A 19,501-nucleotide genomic window follows, 5' to 3' on the forward strand; every position below is an offset into this window, starting at 1 on the left:
GCAACGTTATGGACGCATGAAATGTTGTTTCTTAGATAAAAACCCCTCAATGTCCCGAACGGCAAATATCCTGAACACCCTGAGGTCCTGAACGTGCATTCCCGTGGTTGATTCATTGTTCAGAATGTGCGAAGTCTCGATCGAGGACTCGCATCGTCTGCTAATAACTGGTAATGGTTCTGCTGTATCAAATCAGCAGTGTTCGAGTAAGGATAATCTATTCCAGAAATTTGCTGATTTTCTCGCAAGCGTCGGCGCTTTTGTCGAAATTCTTCTCCGCATTGGAGTGCTGAAACTCATACGTGTCGTATGCTAATTGAACTCTAACTTTTATCGAAAATTTCCTCTTACTCCTTCGGTGTAATAATAATTAATCCGACTAAATCGTAATACTATTTTGAACTCAAATAAAACTAAAATTGATTCGTACTGCATGGTTGGAGTTTAAAATATGCTTTATTACTTGGATAGAATTAGGGTACAACAGTGAATATCATACGAACATCATGTCATCAGAATAGGTAGTAAAACTTTGACAAAAAAAAAAAAAAAAACAGACAAACTCCAACAGACGTCTCGCCAACTATCGATAAATCCTGTTCTCTTCGCGTCGTTTATTACCAACCATGAGGAGGCTCGAATATTCCCATCTGCGGGAAGATCTGAAACAACGAATACGATTGATGCGGATGGAAGTGTTAATTTTCTAAAACTACTTAAACTTAAACTGCCCGGAATGCCTTTGCAGTGTTCAAGATTAAAAATAGGATCACCAATTATTTAGTTGAGAATTTTATATCCGCCAAGATTGCGTAACGGAACAAGAACGAGCGTCGCGGAGTTATCAAACAACATAAAAAAGTATTCATACTACGAATAAGACGCAAGGACAAACGTCGAGATATTGTGGTATTGATTCGAAAAAATTATGCTCTTCTCACGATCGGTCATACGTAGCTTCCTCTGGAGTAGAAGACCCAAAGTACTTTTATCAAATTGAACAGAACTGTATCGACAGTATGATGATTCAGGGCAGCTTTATAATTTATGTATTTAAAGGCTCGTTTGCTTTATCCAAATCTCATAGAACCTGGCTGGTTTTGTCCGAGCGAGCTACGAAAACTCAGCCAGTACCTGAACAAAGGGGCAGTGAATTTGTTTTCTCGTCGAATAATATACCCAGTGATACAAATTTGATCTCTCACGATTTTGAATCATGTCCTTGCCGTCTTTTGACTTCGTGTTGCGTTGCGAAACTTTTTAAAGCGCAAACTACTCACCGCTGGATATCCTTCGAAGAAGCACTTCATCACTTCGTACGACATTTCGCGTCTATCCTCAATTTTCGAGTGCTCTTTCACGCATTTCTCCGCCAATGGTTTTGCCCCGGCGCGAACCGTGTCGTCGTTGTCGATCAGCACAAGGAACCCGGCAGTGTCGAAATCACCGTTTTCACGGAACTGCGGACGAGAAAGGATTACGAACGATCGGAAGGCAAGAGGAATCGTTACTTATTCCCTGATTACAGCCAATCATTAAATTACCAAGTGTTTGCCCTCGAAGAAACATCTCAGGTAGCTCTTCACCTTTGGATTTGCAAAATAGGCCGCGTCTTCTGACTCTGGGTTTTCGAATGCATAGAAAAAAAAAAGATTAAAACCAGTTTGTCCAGTGGGTTAGATTTAGACGTAACGTTCGAATCAACTGAGGTAAGAACTGGTGGTAGATTTTGTCGTGTTTCAGTAATGCGGAGTTGCTAATAATTGTCACATCAAATAAGACCAACTCCAGACGATCCCGCTCCAAAAGCATTTTCAAACAGCGACTTGCGAAGTGAACTGAGTAGGATATTGAAGAATAAAGCAAGATGTTATTTTACCATGTTCCATGCCAGTTTCGGCGAAGCACGTCTCCCTGACTGCTACATGAAAGTCACCCGGTCTTGCAAGGACAACCTGAAAATAAAAATCCTCACGTGTTAGATAGAATGGTCATCGAAACATGGGTTTCAATTCCTCTACGAGGGGATGGACGACTTCCGATTCTTACCTCACTCGCGATAAACAAGCAGGCGAACGTTAGAAGAAAGTAGTTCATCTTGGTTACTGGGTCCACAACGGAACGTTTTCGATTCACCAGAAATACAACTCAGTCGGACTGAACGTCGTGCTGTTGATGAGCAGAACTGACTTCCCTGTTGCGTTAGTCCCTGCTTTTATATCAAAAACATCACGGTCGTGATGGTCAAGTTTACACACTTGTGCTGTTAAATAAAAATAGTGTGCGTGGAGTCCACGCCCGGCAGAGGTCAAAGTTCTCACCAATTAGTAGTATAGAAATAAATATTTACTATTATTTTGTATTATTTTCATATTATGCAGAACAATTGACTTCCGATGTGTAACAATAATTGATTCGCAATTGAATTTCACGGCACGCAAAAGCCCGGTCTAGATTTGCATTAAAATATGAAATTTCACATCTGCCGGCGCAGCTTAAGTTTTCTACGGATGATAAAAAAAGCGATTTCCTAGAACGCACACCTGAATAATTATGCCTCCTGAATTTTGAGTTTTTGTTGGTTCGATTTTCTATAATTCAATCATTGCGATCACAACCGAATGTGAAAATAATATCTATCGCGAAAGTTTCGTCACTCTACAAACTCATCCAATTACTGTCAGTACCATCGACTATGATCAAAATCTTTCGTCGTTAATATTCGTTTTCTTTCTCATTCGCAGCTTTCTTCATTTTCCGTGAAATTCTTTCTTATTGCATTATTTTGTTTGTTTAGGAGCAATTCGTTTACGTATTTCGTTTTCAGCGGCCAAAGCCCGTACAGAGTTGTATAAAAGAAAATGCCTGTAAGAACATAGTAGACGGAAAGCTCGCCTTGATAATTGAAAATTAACAAATAAAACACCCCGAATGACGCAATTGACGGCTATTCGTACGAAAAGACATGTTTCGAAGCATTATAGACGCAATAAGCCGTATTATCGTTAATACGATTAATAGCCGAAACCACGGTCTCTGACTCTGCTGCGCCTGTTGAACTTGCTGAATAACGCGTTGCATCTCATGTTGTTTGACAAAAGTTTCAAGGCGAAAATGACGTCGTTGTACTCGATGGAAAATTCCATCGTTGGTACGTTCAAGTACTCTCGAATAGCTTGGAAGTCGTGATCTGTAAATTGCATCGATGAGCCTATTTTATAAGCTACATGCCTTAAGAATTCCTCTATGATGCCACCTAACGCGTTTGATCGACAATGTTGTTCCGATCTCCAGATCACTGAAGCTTAGCTTATCGTTGAATAAATATAGATACAATATAAAGTTCCGCTGGAAATATTTTTTTTTACATATTCTGAAAAAGCAGGTCTATCTTAGTTGAAGATGTAATACTGGGGCGAAAAGAAATCTTTAAAAATTTTTTAAATGTCAAAAATGTAGGTTTCAACATCCTTCTCAAGTTCACCATAGAATAAACCAAATGAAAATTTTCTCCCAAAGATACGGGGTTAATTTCCGGTGGCATAAAAAATATCCGAAAAATGGCTATGTTCAAAATTACATACCAGGTCCAAAAAAGTTTGCGACGATCTATTTTAACAATTTGTGGATATTTGATCCATCGTCTATTTCATTAATATCAAGAGTAAATGTGATAAATTTGTCATAAGTTACAATTTTGCCTATAAAAACAGGAGGTGAATTCGTACCCTCAGTTTTTTTCTTATGGGAATTCGGCATCACCTACGAATTAGGGGTACGAATTGACAACCAAGTTGACGGTTTTTTTTATGAGGGGCAACACGGCTTTCTAAGCAACAGGTCAACGATTACAAACTTGGGTATTATTTATATAAAGTACACAGTAAATTTTATGTATTGATTTAGTCTGCGCTTTTGACCTGGTAAACATTGACTTCCTGATAGGAAAACTGGCGCGTTACCGAATTAAAGACACTTTGCTCAGGGACATAGTGCAAAGTGTGAAAATGAGAAACTTTATATCTAATCCCATTTACGTTTTATTCGGTGTTGGCCTAGGCACACACCTGGGCCGATGACTTCTTTCTATTTTCATGATAAACGATATCTTCATGGCTATCGAGCAAAGTTCATTCCTTCTCTTTGCTGACAACATGAAGTTTTCGAAGCAAGTCCCTCGCAACAGTCCCTACGTCTCACTCAAACTCCGACTTGGCATAAGTTCTTTGTTTTCTTGGTGCTCGAAAATTGGCCTTGAATGTGATATCGAAAAACGTTTTGTTATCTTCTTCGGTAGAACCGATCAGCCTCACAAACAATATTTTCCTGATAACATTGCATCGAAACAAGTAGAAATCGTTAAAGACCACGGGTTCATTTCCGACTCCAATTTGTCGTTCAACAATCTTGCCCAGTACATCAAAGCGAAGATTACTAAAACTATCAACATCATTGAATGCTTCACGGCGAAATTCTGTGAACCTGATTCCTTCGGAACTTTATATTGTATCTATGTTTATTCAACGATAAGTTACGCTTCTGTGATCTGAAGATCGGAACAACATTGTCGATCAAACGCGTTAGGTGGCATCACAGAGGAATTCTTAAGGCACGTAGCTTATAAAATAGGCTCATCGATGCAATTTACAGATCACGACTTCCAAGCTATTCGAGAGTACTTGAACGTACCAACGATGGAATTTTCCATCGAGTAGAACGACGTCAATCTCGCCTTGAAACTTTTGTCAAACAACATGAGATGCAACGCGTTATTCAGCAAGTTCAACAGGCGCAGCAGAGTCAGAGACCGTGGTTTCGGCTATTAATCGTATCAACGATAATACGGCTTATTGCGTCTATAATGCTTCGAAACATGTCTTTTCGTACGAATAGCCGTCAATTGCGTCATTCGGGGTGTTTTATTTGTTAATTTTCAATTATCAAGGCGAGCTTTCCGTCTACTATGTTCTTACAGGCATTTTCTTTTATACAACTCTGTACGGGCTTTGGCCGCTGAAAACGAAATACGTAAACGAATTGCTCCTAAACAAACAAAATAATGCAATAAGAAAGAATTTCACGGAAAATGAAGAAAGCTGCGAATGAGAAAGAAAACGAATATTAACGACGAAAGATTTTGATCATAGTCGATGGTACTGACAGTAATTGGATGAGTTTGTAGAGTGACGAAACTTTCGCGATAGATATTATTTTCACATTCGGTTGTGATCGCAATGATTGAATTATAGAAAATCGAACCAACAAAAACTCAAAATTCAGGAGGCATAATTATTCAGGTGTGCGTTCTAGGAAATCGCTTTTTTTATCATCCGTAGAAAACTTAAGCTGCGCCGGCAGATGTGAAATTTCATATTTTAATGCAAATCTAGACCGGGCTTTTGCGTGCCGTGAAATTCAATTGCGAATCAATTATTGTTACACATCGGAAGTCAATTGTTCTGCATAATATGAAAATAATACAAAATAATAGTAAATATTTATTTCTATACTACTAATTGGTGAGAACTTTGACCTCTGCCGGGCGTGGACTCCACGCACACTATTTTTATTTAACAGCACAAGTGTGTAAACTTGACCATCACGACCGTGATGTTTTTGATATAAAAGCAGGGACTAACGCAACAGGGAAGTCAGTTCTGCTCATCAACAGCACGACGTTCAGTCCGACTGAGTTGTATTTCTGGTGAATCGAAAACGTTCCGTTGTGGACCCAGTAACCAAGATGAACTACTTTCTTCTAACGTTCGCCTGCTTGTTTATCGCGAGTGAGGTAAGAATCGGAAGTCGTCCATCCCCTCGTAGAGGAATTGAAACCCATGTTTCGATGACCATTCTATCTAACACGTGAGGATTTTTATTTTCAGGTTGTCCTTGCAAGACCGGGTGACTTTCATGTAGCAGTCAGGGAGACGTGCTTCGCCGAAACTGGCATGGAACATGGTAAAATAACATCTTGCTTTATTCTTCAATATCCTACTCAGTTCACTTCGCAAGTCGCTGTTTGAAAATGCTTTTGGAGCGGGATCGTCTGGAGTTGGTCTTATTTGATGTGACAATTATTAGCAACTCCGCATTACTGAAACACGACAAAATCTACCACCAGTTCTTACCTCAGTTGATTCGAATGTTACGTCTAAATCTAACCTACTGGACAAACTGGTTTTAATCTTTTTTCTTCTATGCATTCGAAAACCCAGAGTCAGAAGACGCGGCCTATTTTGCAAATCCAAAGGTGAAGAGCTACCTGAGATGTTTCTTCGAGGGCAAACACTTGGTAATTTAATGATTGGCTGTAATCAGGGAATAAGTAACGATTCCTCTTGCCTTCCGATCGTTCGTAATCCTTTCTCGTCCGCAGTTCCGTGAAAACGGTGATTTCGACACTGCCGGGTTCCTTGTGCTGATCGACAACGACGACACGGTTCGCGCCGGGGCAAAACCATTGGCGGAGAAATGCGTGAAAGAGCACTCGAAAATTGAGGATAGACGCGAAATGTCGTACGAAGTGATGAAGTGCTTCTTCGAAGGATATCCAGCGGTGAGTAGTTTGCGCTTTAAAAAGTTTCGCAACGCAACACGAAGTCAAAAGACGGCAAGGACATGATTCAAAATCGTGAGAGATCAAATTTGTATCACTGGGTATATTATTCGACGAGAAAACAAATTCACCGCCCCCTTGTTCAGGTACTGGCTGAGTTTTCGTAGCTCGCTCGGACAAAACCAGCCAGGTTCTATGATATTTGGATAAAGCAAACGAGCCTTTAAATACATAAATTATAAAGCTGCCCTGAATCATCATACTGTCGATACAGTTCTATTCAATTTGATAAAAGTACTTTGGGTCTTCTACTCCAGAGGAAGCTACGTATGACCGATCGTGAGAAGAGCATAATTTTTTCGAATCAATACCACAATATCTCGACGTTTGTCCTTGCGTCTTATTCGCAGTATGAATACTTTTTTATGTATTTTGACAACTCCGCGACGCTCGTTCTTGTTCCGTTACGTAATCTTGGCGGATATAAAATTCTCAACTAAATAATTGGTGATCCTATATTTAATCTTGAACACTGCAAAGGAATTCCGGGCAGTTTAAGTTTAAGTAGTTTTAGAAAATTAACACTTCCATCTGCATCAATCGTATTCGTTGTTTCAGATCTTCCCGCAGATGGGAATATTCGAGCCTCCTCATGGTTGGTAATAAACGACGCGAAGAGAACAGGATTTACCGAAAGTTGGCGAGATGTGTGTTGGAGTTTGTCTGTTTTTTTTTTTTTGTCAAAGTTTTACTACCTATTCTGATGACATGATGTTCGTATGATATTCATTGTTGTACCCTAATTCTATCCAAGTAATAAAGCATATTTTAAACTCAAACCATGCAGTACGAATCAATTTTATTTTCATTTTAGTTTGAAATAGTATTACGATTTAGTCGGATTAATTATTATTACACCGAAGGGGTAAGAGGAAATTTTTGATGAAAGTTAGAGTTCAATTAGCATACGACACGTATGAGTTTCAGCACTCTAATGCGAAGAAGAATTTCGACAAAAGCGCCGACACTCGCAAGAAAATCAGCAAATTCCTGGAATTGATTATCCTCACTCAAAGACTACTGATTTGATAAACCTTAGCATTGTAACGAGTTATATTGTTCATATTGTATCAAAACGGTTCATTTCTTGAGATTTATAAATTTGTGCTGAGATTCATATTGCTGACTTCGCTTGTTCGAAGCTTCATATGCCTTGTGCCTAGAAGATTACTCACAATTGACACAATAAGAATAATCGCTAGGCTATTGGACCGATTAGTAGAACAATTTTAGATCATAATTAATAATAGATAATAAGAGAAACAATATCGAAGCATTTTGACGAACAAACCCTTGAGATTAATCTCTGAGGTACTCGGTGCCGAAGAACTTTGTCTTCATAGTACGCTAAATCAATTTTTCCTGTTATACTACAAGATGAAGACTTAGGCTATGCAACGCTTATCGCGATTGAACCAAAAGGTCTTTTGCCTGTATATGATTTGAGAATCACGTCATGAGTCCAATCCGCACGCCGTTATCTTGATCGCAAATTTATAAGTCTGGTTATTAACCACAAGATAGGTACACTGCAGGTCTGCACCTCATTGACGACGGAGTCAATCAAACGAGGATAATATTCAGAATCAGCTTATCACGGAAGAGTGTGACAGTCGTGTCTTCACATTGATTTTGTGGTGAAGTCTTCTTAAGGCTAAGGTTCAGTGGTCTTGTGTACTCAATTTTAACGTCTCGAAGATGCTTACATCGTGGAAACTTTGTTGTAAGTAATTATGGCAACCGGTAGAAACCCAAACTCTCGAATAAACTGTCACAATCTCGCAAACTGTTTGACATACTCGTGTCGATGGAAATAATAAACGTCCTACAGGTGCGAAGATACCGCAGCGATGGGTATTCACAGTGATGGGATGTTTGGCAGGTGTGAACGTTTGCACCATGCGAATATCTCTGTCACTAGCGATCACGCAGATGGTCGTATCTGCGGAAATTTCAAACAGTACGAGTTCGGACGAAATTTGTCCAGCATCCGATTCGACAACCTCGGGTACCGGTAGCGGTGGCAGTTACGAATGGGATACTTATACACAAGTAAGAAAACACGGATTTAAGTTTCGTTATTGGCAAGGTATCATGTCACGTTAATTCAGGTGACCGCTGATATTGAATTATAGAGTCTTCGGTGTTGTTGAATAGACTGTGCTTTATCAAAAAATGTTCAATCAAATCTGCAACAAAGTGAAGATAAGGCAAAGTTACGCTTTCGGTCAGGTGTCCGTGTCACCGTCTTTCACTGCTTCCCGAAAATTGAACACACGACAAAACAAATCCACTAATCAAATTGCAGGGAGTGATTCTATCGAGCTTCTACTGGGGTTACGTGTTCACTCAAATTCCGGGTGGAATGCTGGCTGACAAAATTGGCGGAAAGTACGTCCTGGGTCTGGGTATCTTCACGAGTGCCATATTCACTCTTCTGACACCGGTGGTGGTCGAAGCGTTCGACTCGACGGGTCTGATAGTCCTCCGTATCCTGATGGGCTTAGGGGAGGGAACGACTATACCAGCAATGGGGGAGCTCATAGCCCGATGGTCTGCGCCGGGCGAAGAGTCAATCATCGGAACGGTAGTGACATCAGGAATCTTGCTTGGAAACATGCTGGGCACGGCGCTCTCCGGAGTTCTGATCCAAAATTCATCCATGGGTTGGCCGCTGGTATTTTACGTCTTTGGTGCAGCCGGTGTGCTCTGGTTCTTTGCGTGGGTCTTGCTCTGCTACAACAATCCGGACGTTCACCCCTTCATAACCGAGTCGGAGAAGAACTTCTTGCGGAAAACGACAAACTGCAAAAAAGAGCTGGTACCGACACCCTGGCGACACATTCTGACCTCAGTTCCAGTCTGGGCTATGGTGGGTGCGGGTATCGGGCACGGGTTCAGTCATTTCACCATGATGACTGACCTTCCTCTTTACATGAGCAACGTCCTCAACTTCTCGATTCAGTCAAACGGCTTTCTGTCGGCTCTTCCGTACCTCGTTATGTGGATCGCGAGCATTGCGTCGTCATGGGTTGCCGACTGGTTCATAAAGACACGGAAAATGAGTATCACGAACGTCAGGAAGTTTTGGACCACCGTCGCCTCGGTCCTGCCGGCCATTTTCATCATCACGGCTTCCTACGTTGGCTGCAACCGCGTCGTTGTCATCGTTCTCTTTGTGCTCGGCACGGGTTTCATGGGCCCATATAACACCGGGGTGCTTATTAACTCAATGGATTTGAGTCCCAACCACTCTGGAACCGTCATGGCAATTATGTTGACGACCGCTAGTCTGACAGGGATAGCCGCTCCGTATCTCGTCGGCGTTCTAACGCCGAATCAGACGCTTTCCGAGTGGAGAGTCGTATTCTGGATCTGCTTTGGCTTCTTTTTACAGTCGAATATCGTCTTCGTTATCTGGGGCGACGGAGAGATTCAGTACTGGAATGATCCTGATTTTCGACTCGGACTTGACAAACAACCGGTGACGGAACCGAAAGTTGAAAACGATACAAAGTCAGACGTGACGGTTGAACTGCGGTCAAGTTAAATGGAGATTCTCACGCCAGAATGCCTTTTATTTAGTATCGGATAGCCTCGAATTGAAAAATACTTAATCCTCGATCATCTCACAATTTTTTTTCACCCCTCCATCCTCCATTTTCGATGGAAACGTTTTACTATTGGACTAATCGAGATTCATGGTCTGATTCACTATCCTCTGGACACAAGCATGTGTACATCGGTAATCCTCGAAAATGTCAATTGCAAATCATGAGCTACCAACATTGCATATGAGCACAATTAAATTCAAATCCAAATTCGCACTTGGCAATTGGGCTTTTAACATACACAAAGTTCAAATTCCAGTATCAACAGTGAAAACAAATTCATTATCAATATTTGCGTAGCTTGAAACATGAGAAGTTACATTTGCTTGTTCTTATCACGGTTTTAAAATAATCTCTATATTATATCTCATTCACAGCAAAGATCAACACGCAATGATTTTGTTTCAAATATTTGTTTAAACTGCAAGTATTGAAACATTGCACAATGATCGATTTTTCTTCTCTGTTTCCTATTTTTCTGCAAAAATTATAACGCTTTGAAACTGTCAAATACTTTGAAACGTTTCACAATGTTCAATTGAATATAAAATTCAGGTGTAAGAAAAACAGAAATGCTTGATCGTTATTTACACATCAAGCGTTGTTTTCAGATGAATATGAATTCAAAAGAAGAAACAAAAAGCGGGAATTAAAATTCACAACGAAACAGATAGCCGGATTGATTTTATTGCAGTCACGAGATAGCGCAATCTTTATTGCCACCATTCGCATTGCATCGGATCCGGAGATAAGAAACGTCTCGAATACCCTTGATTGGGCGCATAGAATCGTAAGTCGATTATGACAGATCTGCGCGATTGATAATATCCGTGCAATCGATAAAAGAAAAAAGACAAACAGATGAGATGCAGAAGATATAGCCAGCAAAAAATCGACCGACTGATTTATTAACCGATTAATTTGGCTAATCGTGCGGGACAATGTTCTTAAAAAATTTATTAATTTTAAATTTGACTTATCTAAAGCAATATTTTCACCCAGAATATTAGCCCTGCGTGCGAAAATTTATATCCAACTTTCAAAAATGATCCATACCAATTACGTCCGTGATCGCTAATCCATCGAATATTTTACACCATTATTTATAACAATATGAACTTGTTAATAATTTTTAATGAGATAATTTTTATATTAAAATTCATTCATTTCAATTTAGAATGAAAAAATATAAAAGTTCTTAGCTCAATTACAACCGGAGTTACGAATTTTTGAAAATCGGTCTCCAAGACGAAATTCGCCAGATTCTCAAATTTTCGACCCTCTCTATTTTCCAAAATATGTGAAGAAAAAAGAATCCTAGAAGACGTGTATCTCTTTTTTTTCGATGTAGAATCCGCAAAAAAAATCTGCTGAATCAAAAAGGTGTCGGTCAGAAAGGCGTTCGGTTTGTAAAAGAAAGTCCCACATGGAGTAGTGGTTGATCAGCATTGATTAAACTGTGTTCCGTTTACTGGGTTACTTTTTTTGCTATCTTTTACTCATTCAATAGTCATTCGCGTACCTCCAGTCAATTGGATTACGTTAATTCCTTGTCACGGTAAAACTTATCAGCAATAAACGTTTCATCACACACCGTCTGTGTGAAATTTCTACAGACTTTTACAAGACGCACTTAATTTGAAATACAAATGTACTTCCGAATAGTATCACGCTATTACTTTGTACACCACCAACATTCGGGATATACTCGATATCAGTTTTTAATCATTCGAAACATACGCAGGGAAATCGTGATACTAAATTAAGCTCATAGTCAGTATCGCGTCAGGACGTGCAATTTCAGAAATAAGATATGAACTGAGCAATTTGACGAAATTTACATTTTAGAAAAAAAAAAAAGAAAAAAAATCGAGCAATTTCACGATGTGCAGTGAAAAATCAGTCTCAGAACTACCAATCCCCGAATCGAGAGCAACCAGCAGGAATAACAACAACAGGCAACGAAGCATCGCGCCCAGCGAAAGAGATGCATCGAGCTGTCTCATCTCGATCAAAATAAGATACCTAATTGCTGGACAGCATCACGACGAGACAGGGAAATCGCAACGCAACAGGTTCGTACAGAGAAATCTACGAGAGGCAGATATTCGTACCATAAACACGACTCGACTCACCTCTGTGGTGTCTGCAGCAGATGAAATTGATTGGAGCAGCTCGATTCGCCAGGCATGGATCGCATCCGATCGTCACTCGCACGTATTCACCACTTGACATTGCGCACGCTGTTGAAAATTACTACGAATTTACTACTCATTTACCGTACAAAAAGATCGTCAATTTACGAAAGTTAGGTTGCAAATTTACAAATTCGCTAAATCACTATGCGTTTGTCTCAAATTTACTATGAAAATTTTTGATTTTACTAAAATTTATAAAAAACAGAAAAACACAAAAAAGTAATTGGAATTTACCAAATTTTATTGTACTTTCAAATTGAATAAAAAGCAAATGTAGGGAGAATTCACTGTTCCGTATCCGAATAAAACGTCCCATTCGGTGTATGGGAGTCCATAGAGAACTTTTCAACAGCGTAGATACACGTTCGGTTATCAAAAAACACGGAAAGAAAAAACACACACACACACACACACACACACACACGCACGCACACACGGACACCGAATACCACGCGGTAAGCGTCGCGACGCCGTCAGACTGCGTGGCGCCGCGCGCGATCGCCGTACGCAAATGACGCTTCGTTGAGTTCCGACCGACGCTGACCGATTCGCAACGTAAACACGGAACCGCGTCGGTTGGGCTTCCGTTGCTCGCTGCGTCAGGTGTTGACCTTGGTTGAAGGATTCAAAATAACGTGTAAGGGTCTGGATTTTAAACTTCTTAATTTGCTGATTGCAACTTCCAAAGTAGAACATCAAAGATGCGTAGCTACGTAAATTTTTATTTCTTGCAGAATAACAACGAGCATCGGAACAAGGAAGCAATCATGGATGACGAAGAAATCTGGATTACCTGAAATCCACTAATGGTTTGATTCGTAGTGATTAGCCGATTGCACTTAAATGCGTTGACCAGGATTTAAATTGCGAGTCTCAAAATAATTTTGTTTGAAAACTTTATTAATCTTTGTCAAGCGACGTGTGTATGTACAATAATCAACTGTTGTTTTACTCATAATTCACGATATATGTATTATATAGAGATTTGTTGACCGTTGAAAAAAAAAATGGAACGATCGATTGGAAGAATTGTTACGCGGTTAAAAATTACGTAAATTGAAAACGTCGACCTTGGAGAAAATCAAATCATAACGTAAACAAGCGTTGCACGAGTAATTAATCAATGAAATCAAACAGTTTTGCAAGCTATTTTATTATCTCAATCTGAAAAAGCCTTACAGTAAAACACTCTCGTAATAATCTCAAGAATTGTACCGTAGAGTCTTGATCCTAACAATCCACGCATAATGAACGACTCGATGATTCGGCGACAATTGTACAATAAAATTCCAACAACTTATCAGCAGTATTTTTAATTTTCAGATTACGAGCACCAACAGCCTGTCTTTATCTGATCAACACAGACGATGAATTTAACACCATAGAAAACGTAACTCTACATTCCGTTTTACTTTCAAAACTACGTTATTGTCGGATAATTGTATTAAAAGAATGTTACAAGAACAAATTAAATCGATTTTTGTTTAACTGGTACGTTTCACTTCATTCCAAGTTACTGGAAATGCAAATCAGCTTTCAGGTATGAACAAGAATTTCTTAATTAATGAAAACGATACCAGCTAATTTTTCTTTCGAATCTACTTCTACAATTTTTACTTTCATACTCTGAAGCTAATTTCTGTTTCAAACGTCAGACAAAAATCACCGAAATCTTTATTTTACTCTTCATTATTTTGGACATCAGTTTTTTAATAACAAGCTTCGCAATATTTCTCTAGTTTTTCGTTATAATCGATCGTTCGAACTTGTGAAAAAATATGCAAACATTCATTATCTGACTCTGCAGTGCTTGCCATCTCCTTAATGAACTCTCGCGCAATTATACTCGCTAATCAACTACCGACTTATTTACACGGATGTACGTATAATAAATAATTACCGTACACACGAACGCGTCCCGGGAATAAATTTGTATATCACCAAATTTTATTCGCCACAGGGTAAACATGCCAAGTGCGTGGCTATTATACTAATCCTTCGGTCGTTTATTTACGTTTGATCTTGTATTCGTTTCAATCCGTATAATTGATAACGCTTTCATCGAGTGTGCGAAATTTTTCTCACACAATTACGTGTTACAACGTACGAAAGTCAATGCAATGAAATTAAAAGAATGAATACAATTCAACCTTCAAATTGCGACAAGTACTTGCGACACCGCATTGTCAAGTATCGACGTCGATATACGAGTCGTCTAATCACAATATCGTCGTCTGATAGCAGAATCACATCGAGGTGTTCGATACAGACCTTTGCTAAACGCGTCGAGTAGACGATCGTCTCTGTCTAGTCGATAGTTTTAATTGTCATTTTGAAAGATCATTTGACAGATATCTTGTTGGGGAAAAAATTTTGTGTTCCGTTTCCGTTTTTACGATTTGTTGGACTCAATTTTCGTCGGATGCAATGCAGCATTGAGGATTATGTTCTCATCGTGGAAAATCTGCTGTAAGTCAATTCTATCTTCTGTATATAAATCTTTGATAATTTCATCACGATAAAAATTAATTACGTATATAGTAATAAAATATTGTCTATCAAATGATAATTTTCGCATTAATATTTTCATTCGTCAATGAAAAACTGCGTGTTTGTGAAAAATATTCATCCATTTATATCGCAATTATTCAGGTAATCTATTAACGTATCAATGGAAATCAAAACACAACCGTGTACTTTAAATTTTGCCTCAAGCAATCGACTGTTTACAATTATTCGCCTGTACGATAATTCCTACAACAGTTGATAATCAATTAGTTATTAGATCAAACTCAAGTGTCTCAAAGTTAAACAATCGTATAAATTAATTATCGATCTTTTATACTTCCGTGAATCGGTAGAACTGGAGGCTGGATCTGTATTTTATTAAAAGTAAATTTTTTTGTTTACGGTATCGTGATTTTACCGTAAGTAACCTGATCATTTAGCTTGTATGAAAAACAAATCGGTCACTTTTCTTCTCGTTCCATTTTTGACACCGTTGTATATTCGATGATGTCGGCGTTGAACTGGTGACAAGATTTTTCCGGATTCTTTCCAGGTTCTCGAATATCTCAGAGATGGATACTTGCAGTAATGGGATGTCTCGCTATTTCCAATGCCTTCTCGATGCGAATCTGCCTGAACGTAGCCATCACGGAGATGGTGCGAACGTCCGAGGCGTCCAATAGCACAAGTTCCGACGAGACTTGTCCAGCATCCGAGTCAACATCCTCGAGTTCGAGCGGCAAAGGCGCTTACGATTGGGATGAATATACGCAGGTGAGTACGATCCCATTTTGTCATTGCTGGAAAAGAGATCGTCGTTACCGAAAAAGAGAAAGTATAATCGGAAGCAGTTTCAGTCTTCCAAAGCTTCGTGAATACCAGACACACTTAAAAACCATAACTACTTTTTAACGAAGCTTGTACATCGGGGTCGTTCATTTAATTTAACTTTTTTGCTGAAAAAAAATTATCGTAAAAGCTGAAGGAGATAGGAAAACGTTTCGAGGTCGTTACCAATTATTGTAATATTTTTTATTTATTTTTATGTCTATACCTTACGGACCTTCGTATAATACATTGTTTTATGTATTTCGTATCGTGTCCCAATGAATTATTGTTCATAAAAATAAATACTGAAAACGAAACAAGGATATCAAGGTGATGCGACACTCCTATTTCGGATAAAAGACGAGGATAACCAACTGCGGAATTGTTAGGCGCTTTTTGCCGTTGATTGGTGAACGATTACTTAGAACTAATTTACAAAAAAAAAAAAAAAACTAATGTACAACAAATTTTTCCCATAGAACCGTGAAAAAAAAAAGATAAAAAACGAACCAACCTTGCCAACTATCAGGACTCGAAGGCGTGAGGTCAACCAGAACTGGACAATCTGTTGAACCCTTGAATCACTTTTCAGGGAATCATCCTGTCGAGTTTCTTCTGGGGTTACATCATCACCCAAATACCGGGAGGAATACTTGCGGACAAATTTGGAGGGAAATACACTCTCGGTATCGGCATTCTGGCCACGGCTATATTCACAATGCTCACACCATCGGTGGTCGAAGCGTTCGACGCGACGGGTCTGATAGTTCTCCGAATTCTGATGGGTTTTGGTGAGGGAACAACTTACCCTGCGGTGAACGTGCTGATAGCCCAATGGGCACCGCCACAAGAGAGGTCGAAAATCGGGACGGTAGTGATGGCAGGTATGCAGGTTGGCTCGGTGGTGGGAACAGCCTTGTCGGGAGTCCTGATCCACAATTCCTCGATGGGCTGGCCAGTGGTCTTCTACGTCTTCGGAGCCTTCGGCGTGGTCTGGTTCCTGGCCTGGATTCTACTCTGCTCCAGCTACCCTGACTCACACCCGTTCATATCCGACCAGGAGAAGAAGTACCTGCACGACGCGATGGTCGAGCACACGCACAAAGAAACGGGACCGACGCCATGGAGGCAGATCCTGACCTCGGCACCGATGTGGGCTTTGCTGATTGCTAAGGTTGGCGAGAATTTTGGCTTCCAAACGATGGTAACCGACCTTCCGAAGTACATGAGCAGCGTCCTCAAGTTCTCGATACAGGCGAACGGCTTCCTCTCGGCTCTTCCTCTCCTCGCGATGTGGGTCAGCGGCATCGCCTCGTCCTGGTTCGCTGACTGGTTGATAGCGAAGGACAGGATCTCTAGGACGAACCTGCGCAAGGTCTGCGCGACCATCGCCTCAGCAGGACCTGCGGTTTTCCTCATCGCCGCGTCCTACGCCGGATGCGATCGCATCCTTGTTGTAACCCTTTTCACCGTCGGTATGGGCCTGATGGGCCTTATGTACCCGAGCACCATGGTTAACGCCCTCGATCTCAGTCCCAACTACTCGGGAACGCTGATGGCCATGACGACGACGGTCGTCGCAGTTGCTGGAGTCCTCGCACCCTACGCGGTCGGCGTTCTCACGCCGAATCAGACTCTTCAGGAATGGAGGATCGTCTTCTGGATCACCTTCGCAGTTTACTTGGTCACGGTTCTGGCCTACGCCATCTGGGCAGACGGCGAAGTTCAATACTGGAATGACGCCAGCTTCCGGATTCAAAGGCTGCAGGAAAACGACGATGACAACCAAGTACGTGGAGGTCGGTCGACATCCAAGCACCCGGATCAACTACCATCCGTTTGATTGTAGTTTGCAATCGTATCATCTATTTATTCATCTTTCTTAAACCGTTAAGTTCATACCGTGTTGCGTAGTCGGTGCGAAAATCAACCCAAGCTCTTTTTTCTCATAGTTCTATATTTTTATTCAGTCTTTCCTCATACTTTTATTGGTAACGATGACTTATCGTTCGTTGTAAATTAGACATACATAAACTACTTTCTTACAAAATGTAAAAAAATATGAGGAATTGGTAAACTCAGTTTCTCCAATTCGCGCCTTTCACAGTCACAAATACTTCACCGCGTGCTTAAATTATTTAAACGCTCAGTAGGTTACAGTATTTATATGCAAATGTATAACATTCATTATATAAATATTGTAACGTTCTTGGACGTTACGGAAATATATATGGATTCGTGAGTTTGATTATCAAGCCAAAATCAATGGCGTAAATAAATGTCGTGAAAAAGCTTTAATTGCAGGGTACGTGTTTCTGGTTTTAAGTCTGAAACAAGACTGTTTTTACAATAATGTTGGTTGACGCAGCAACCTTATTCTTTTGAAAGACATAAGAGGTCTATAAACGTCTTTAATCTATGATGACTACTAGATCATTAAAAAGGGGCAAAACGGGTGATTTCACCCTTTGTAACAATATATATAACATATATACAGTGTTCAATCTCATGTCTTTTTATCCTTTCCACCACTAAATAATTAATCACCATGCATTCTGAGACCAATCTGAAAATGCACTTTACCCGCTAAATTATCATAGCGATTTCAGTTACGTTGACTAACAATTTACTCACACTGCACATCTTGTAATTCTACCTAAAATGTCAGGTTTGAAAATGACAAAATTCTTAAGAACTGGACACCAGCGACTTGATTACTCTAATTCCATCGGCAAGTATTTACAATCGAATACTTTCATATAATAATAATAAGAAGTCTCGAATGATGTATTTTCTTTCACCAACTTTTCGACCTCGCCAATTTCCCATTCACAGAATTCGCGGTCTTCCTCACTGTAGATTTTTCCTATTGGGATCTTGTTCTTCTTGCACCTGGAAAAAGTTTTCGAATATTACTAACACTTATCAGACGAAACATGAAGCTTGTGTATCATGAACAAGCGTTGAGGTACAATTCGGAGTAACCAACCACAAAATTACGACTCGGTGATCTATGTAGTACTCCTCGGAGCAGTATGGATTCCACTTCTTATTCGTCTGTCCTCTACCGGCCTTCTCCCTGAAAATCAACCATCAGCTTGCTCTTTCGTTTTTTTTCAGAGGGTAAAGTTCCTATAATAAAATACTGACTTTGTAGTCAGTGATACTTCGGACATGTCTTTCGCCAAATCGTCCGAATTTTGACTCCTGGAGCTTGAAGCTTGAGGCTTGGCGGCTCGTTGATGATTCAAATATGCAGCTACTATTTCCACCGCTTTTTCATACACCGTGCTTGCGGATGTTCCTTTGGCGACATCCCGTGTCGCCTTCTCGAGCTCATTCTGCATTCTCAGCGATCCGTTGTACGTTCTGAACACCCTCATAGTAAGTTTCGGCATTATTTTCCTCAAACGATTGTTAACTTTTTTCGCTTTTATGCCAGGAAAGAGGTCCTCGGACCCGCTGTCTTTGTGCAATTCTTGCAAAATCTTGTAGACGCTTGGTTCCACCGTATGTGTTTTCCTGTACGGAATGCCCCACTTACCTACGAATGAAAAAAAAATTAACCGTGACGTATGAAGGACTTGACGGTGGCTAAGCCAAACATGTAATAATAAGTATATGCCATTACCAGAAGCTTGTCTTACCGATAAAGTGAAAGAAAACGGAACCATCATCGTTCAAAGTGATGTCGCTTTTTTTTAACGTGCAAACACCCGTTGAACCTCCCGTTTTCT

At 40.1% G+C, this 19,501-nt stretch overlaps 4 protein-coding genes and 1 long non-coding RNA gene across 5 annotated transcripts; 3 read left to right on the top strand and 2 right to left on the bottom strand.

Annotated features, from left to right (window-relative positions):
* Window positions 1-440: 440 nt before the first annotated feature.
* On the bottom strand, window positions 441-2,185 carry LOC124185995. Its single transcript, XM_046577282.1, has 5 exons — window positions 2,050-2,185; window positions 1,880-1,955; window positions 1,545-1,621; window positions 1,281-1,460; window positions 441-662 (listed from the first exon to the last, which is right to left on the bottom strand). The coding sequence occupies exons 1-5, from the start codon at window positions 2,095-2,097 to the stop codon at window positions 618-620; spliced, it is 426 nt and encodes a 141-aa protein (XP_046433238.1). The 5' UTR covers window positions 2,098-2,185; the 3' UTR covers window positions 441-617.
* Window positions 2,186-5,655: 3,470 nt separating this feature from the next.
* LOC124185993 lies at window positions 5,656-7,335 on the top strand. Its single transcript, XM_046577280.1, has 5 exons — window positions 5,656-5,791; window positions 5,886-5,961; window positions 6,219-6,295; window positions 6,380-6,559; window positions 7,178-7,335. The coding sequence occupies exons 1-5, from the start codon at window positions 5,744-5,746 to the stop codon at window positions 7,220-7,222; spliced, it is 426 nt and encodes a 141-aa protein (XP_046433236.1). The 5' UTR covers window positions 5,656-5,743; the 3' UTR covers window positions 7,223-7,335.
* An 823-nt stretch (window positions 7,336-8,158) lies between these two features.
* LOC124186409 (putative inorganic phosphate cotransporter) lies at window positions 8,159-11,372 on the top strand. Its single transcript, XM_046578113.1, has 3 exons — window positions 8,159-8,342; window positions 8,451-8,671; window positions 8,928-11,372. The coding sequence occupies exons 1-3, from the start codon at window positions 8,318-8,320 to the stop codon at window positions 10,167-10,169; spliced, it is 1,488 nt and encodes a 495-aa protein (XP_046434069.1). The 5' UTR covers window positions 8,159-8,317; the 3' UTR covers window positions 10,170-11,372.
* A 3,307-nt stretch (window positions 11,373-14,679) lies between these two features.
* Window positions 14,680-18,020, top strand: LOC124186408 (putative inorganic phosphate cotransporter). Its single transcript, XM_046578112.1, has 3 exons — window positions 14,680-14,897; window positions 15,490-15,710; window positions 16,357-18,020. Exons 1-3 carry the CDS (start codon window positions 14,873-14,875, stop codon window positions 17,605-17,607), a joined length of 1,497 nt encoding a protein of 498 aa, XP_046434068.1. The 5' UTR covers window positions 14,680-14,872; the 3' UTR covers window positions 17,608-18,020.
* Window positions 18,021-18,039: 19 nt separating this feature from the next.
* LOC124186410 lies at window positions 18,040-18,912 on the bottom strand. The gene is made up of 2 exons (XR_006871659.1): window positions 18,754-18,912; window positions 18,040-18,656 (listed from the first exon to the last, which is right to left on the bottom strand). It is a non-coding gene; the product is annotated as an uncharacterized LOC124186410 (long non-coding RNA).
* Window positions 18,913-19,501: the final 589 nt, after the last annotated feature.

The sequence above is a fragment of the Neodiprion fabricii genome, chromosome 7, assembly GCF_021155785.1.
Source record: "Neodiprion fabricii isolate iyNeoFabr1 chromosome 7, iyNeoFabr1.1, whole genome shotgun sequence".
In the NCBI taxonomy this organism is placed as follows: domain Eukaryota; kingdom Metazoa; phylum Arthropoda; class Insecta; order Hymenoptera; family Diprionidae; genus Neodiprion; species Neodiprion fabricii.